This window comes from Prosopis cineraria, unplaced genomic scaffold (genome assembly GCF_029017545.1).
Source record: "Prosopis cineraria cultivar Desert tree isolate PC_DT_omini unplaced genomic scaffold, ASM2901754v1 PC11, whole genome shotgun sequence".
NCBI classification, from domain to species: Eukaryota; Viridiplantae; Streptophyta; class Magnoliopsida; order Fabales; family Fabaceae; genus Prosopis; species Prosopis cineraria.
Genome location: NW_026555342.1, coordinates 20,029,049 through 20,032,787, shown reverse-complemented (window position 1 = coordinate 20,032,787; position 3,739 = coordinate 20,029,049). Strand labels below are relative to the sequence as shown.

The 3,739-nt window shown below is 33.8% G+C and overlaps 1 protein-coding gene across 1 annotated transcript; it reads right to left on the bottom strand.

The window, feature by feature from the left end:
- Positions 1-429: 429 nt before the first annotated feature.
- Positions 430-2,535, bottom strand: LOC129286282 (receptor-like protein 35). Its single transcript, XM_054922278.1, has 3 exons — positions 2,270-2,535; positions 1,327-2,219; positions 430-1,190 (listed from the first exon to the last, which is right to left on the bottom strand). Exons 1-3 carry the CDS (start codon positions 2,533-2,535, stop codon positions 430-432), a joined length of 1,920 nt encoding a protein of 639 aa, XP_054778253.1.
- Positions 2,536-3,739: the final 1,204 nt, after the last annotated feature.

Sequence of the window (3,739 nt, the reverse complement as noted above, 5' to 3'; positions counted from 1 at the left end):
AAATTAAACAAAAAACGATCAATTTCAGCTTATCTTATATATATATAAGCAGAATAAAACATGATTATTGTGATTTTCCTGAACTCACTTATTATAAGATTATGAATATCAACTAAAACAACATGAATATTATTAATACAACCAAAGAAAAAAAGGACAATTTTAACATGAAGAAAGTAGAAGAGGTTGCTAAGTGCGACACCTGTAAACCTTTCTCTTCGTCCTTTTTAAGAGATCCCTCACCATATTTGCAATCCAATGGGGTTTTCCAGAGAAAATCACAACCTAAAACGTTGATACTCCAAATGAGGCTCCACATACATGCCCTAGCAAAATATGTTTCCATCCAAATTAAAAAAATTCAGCTTCAGAACTTGAACTTGACAGCGGTGGTTGACTTTTCTCATGAGTGATGCATGGAATGTCAAGTTAAAATCCACGCAAGCCCTTGTTTCCTTTAAAGGAATCATTTGAGAATGTTTCAAAGTGTGGGACCATAGGAATGCATCCTTCAAGCTCGTTGTGTGATAGGTTCAAGTACCCAAGTAAGTCAAGACTTGCCAATTGTGGAGGAATTTTTCCTATGAGCTTATTTGATGATAAGTCCAAGGATTCCAACTTCCTCAAATTTCCAATTGAGCTTGCAATTGCATCGGATAGCTGATTATGTGAAAAATTGAGTCCCTTTAATGCGCCAAGCTCTCTAATAACTTGTGGAATTTTTCCTTCAAACATGTTGTTGGATACATCAATTGTTGTAAAAACAATCAAGATCTTTTCTAAATAAGTGTCCAATCCTTTCATGATTACCTCAATGGAGTCTTGGTATATTCCCATGGAGCCATTTCCATAACCCATGTAGCGCAAGCTGGATTTTCCTTCATTTGCATTTCTCATAGCTTTAAAAGATTTGAAAAATGTTGCAGGTAGAAGACCACTAAAGTTATTATTCAACAGATCCAAAACTGTTAACTTTAGGAAGGCAAGCTTGTTATGAGACAAGTTCAAAATTTCAAGTGAGCTACTGATGCAGTGTGGAATGGTGCCGGTGAAGTGGTTATAGGATAAGCTTAGAAATCCAAGTGAGGTAGCATTGCAAATAGAAGCAGTAAGCTCTCCTTGAAGGGAGTTGTTACTCAATTCAAAGCACTGCATATATTTAAATGACATGTGATGCAACTGCACACTTCCTGTGAAAAAGTTGTCAGAAAGGTCTAGCCACATAAGGTTTTTATGGGAAAAATTGACCTTGGAATTGGACCAGACAACTTGTTATTAGACACATCAAAAAATTCCAATGAATAAGAGGATATTTCACCTATTGACCTGTGAATTGGTTAGTAGAAATATCTAACCACTCCAACGATGGTAGAGAAAAACACCAAGAAGGAATGGTTCCATTCAATAGGTTATTGTGCAAGTACAAATATGTTAAAAGTGGAAATCCAGTTTTTTCATTTGGAAGATGTCCTTGGAAGCCATTATCATCCAAACCTACATACTCGAGATTTCTAAGTTTTGAAATTGAAGATGGAAATGGACCATTGAAATTATTTGAGGATAAACTTAAACGAGTGAGGTTTTGAAGATTTGAAAGTGATGGTGAGACTTGACCAACAAAATCGTTGTTAGAGAGTTCTAACTCAATAAGTTGTGTGTGGTTCCAAAATGATTTCGGAATTTCCCCCGTAAATTGGCATGACGCGAGATTTAATCCCTGGAGGGAATTACTCCAATTAGATTTTGGAAGATAGCCCGTGAGATTTTTGTTAAATGCCAAAACTATCTCCTGAATATGTGGAAAACAAAAGATTTCATCTCCCAAATGCCCTTGCAATCCAGCTTCAGCAATAGTGAGAGAGATCAAGGAAGATGAAAGATTCTTGAATAAATGGCTAGGTGATATTGATGACATATCCACATCATACAGCCAAATATCCTCTATCTGAGTGGCATTTTTTAGGAGTCTCTCCCAAGTTTTTGGTTTAAAACTTACATAATCAGGAAGATCAAGTGAAACCAATTTATTTAGATGAGAAATTTGAGGTGAAACTTCACCAGAAAAGCCAGAACCCAGACGTAAGTGGGTCAAACTTACAAACTGTGAGAAGTTGGATAATAACTGAGACCCTTTAAAGTCATTCCCAGCTAGGTCAAGTCTCTGGAGATGGGTAAGGCGGAAGAGACTATTATCGGCAAGAATTTTACCCTGAAGGCGACTACAATTAAGGTTGAGACTAATTACGTGACCTAATAGATTGCAAGTGACCCCATCCCACAAGCAACAATTGTACCATTTCTCCAAGACAATGTCTTGGAGTATGGAATGATATTATCGTCCTCACAACCAAAAAAGATATAGTAAGACTCAAAAGAGGGATCAGAATTGAGTTTTATAATGGAAAATGAGTTTTTGAAATGGAGCAGAGCAGAACTTTGGTCAGGGCGGCATGATGGAAAACCGAAGGAAGAAGAAAAGGAGTGCATGAGAACGAGTTGGAGACAGAGAACTGAAGAAAGTGAGAACCACGCCATGTGAAACTACTAACTCTTCAAAGACTCCAAGCTGTATTGAGTACTGATTGCTATGAGTAGCGAGAGGAGAAATCCCTATATTTATAGCTGAAGGGAAAAATTAGAGAAGCACTCTAATTTTTGAAGAGTTCTTTCTTTAATATATCTGTTTTATTCTGAATATTGCTGAGAAATTTCGCATTTGAACGATCTCCACCCCTTCTCCGTCCTTGTAAGGCCTCCAAAAGAAAAGAAAAAAATAGTTTTTTATATATGCTATTGGAAAATATAAACGATTATTCGGGGCCATTATTTCTAAGAAGTAATATAACTAATTAATAAACCATTATTTCTAACCCTTCTCAAATATTATTCTGGACATTACCAAATTGATCGCTGAAGTTTTTAAAATTCTTCGGGAATTTTTTCCTTAAAAGAAAAAAAAAAAACACACACACACACTCTTGGTGGTGCCTTTTATTGCTTTGATTGTTTCTTCTCCTAATACTTTCGATTTTCCACAAAAATGTCTACATAATTAGCCCAAATTAGAATTTAGAAGACAATACATTAATGACATAATAATTTTTCTTAAGAAATTTTTAACGAATTATATTTTCTCAAGAAATTTGGAAGAATTGGATATTCTTTATGTAACTATTCCCATTTTTATTTAAGAATATGTATTTTAAAATGATAATTATAATAATATAAATTAAATATCCCTTAAAAATAACTTATATTTGATTCTAATATAAATGCTTCCAAGATTTTTACTATTCTTTTTTTCTTTTTGTAAGTATAGAGAATAGACTCCACTAACAGCAAAAATTATCTTCCACGAGATATTGGGGACAAAAAGTAGTGACAATAAGTATGTTTGTAAAGAAAGAAAAGGCCTGTTCTAGCAAAATTTCAACTCTCACAAAATAAAAAATTATTAATTTATTTGTTATAGTGAAAAAGTATTTTAATTATTTATTGAACAACATGAAAAATGAAAATCCTATTTATAACCTTAACTCTGAAATTTATAATTCAAATTTTTATATTTACAAATAAAACGTCATCATATATTTTAATTACTTCCAAGTCTTTCACAAGTCTACTCGCATACTGATATTGACTTACAACTCTTTCACAAGTCTGCTCGCGTACTAACATTGGCTTATTTTAAATTTAGACGATATTAGTGGTTCCATATTCGTTTCTCTTCACCTAATCC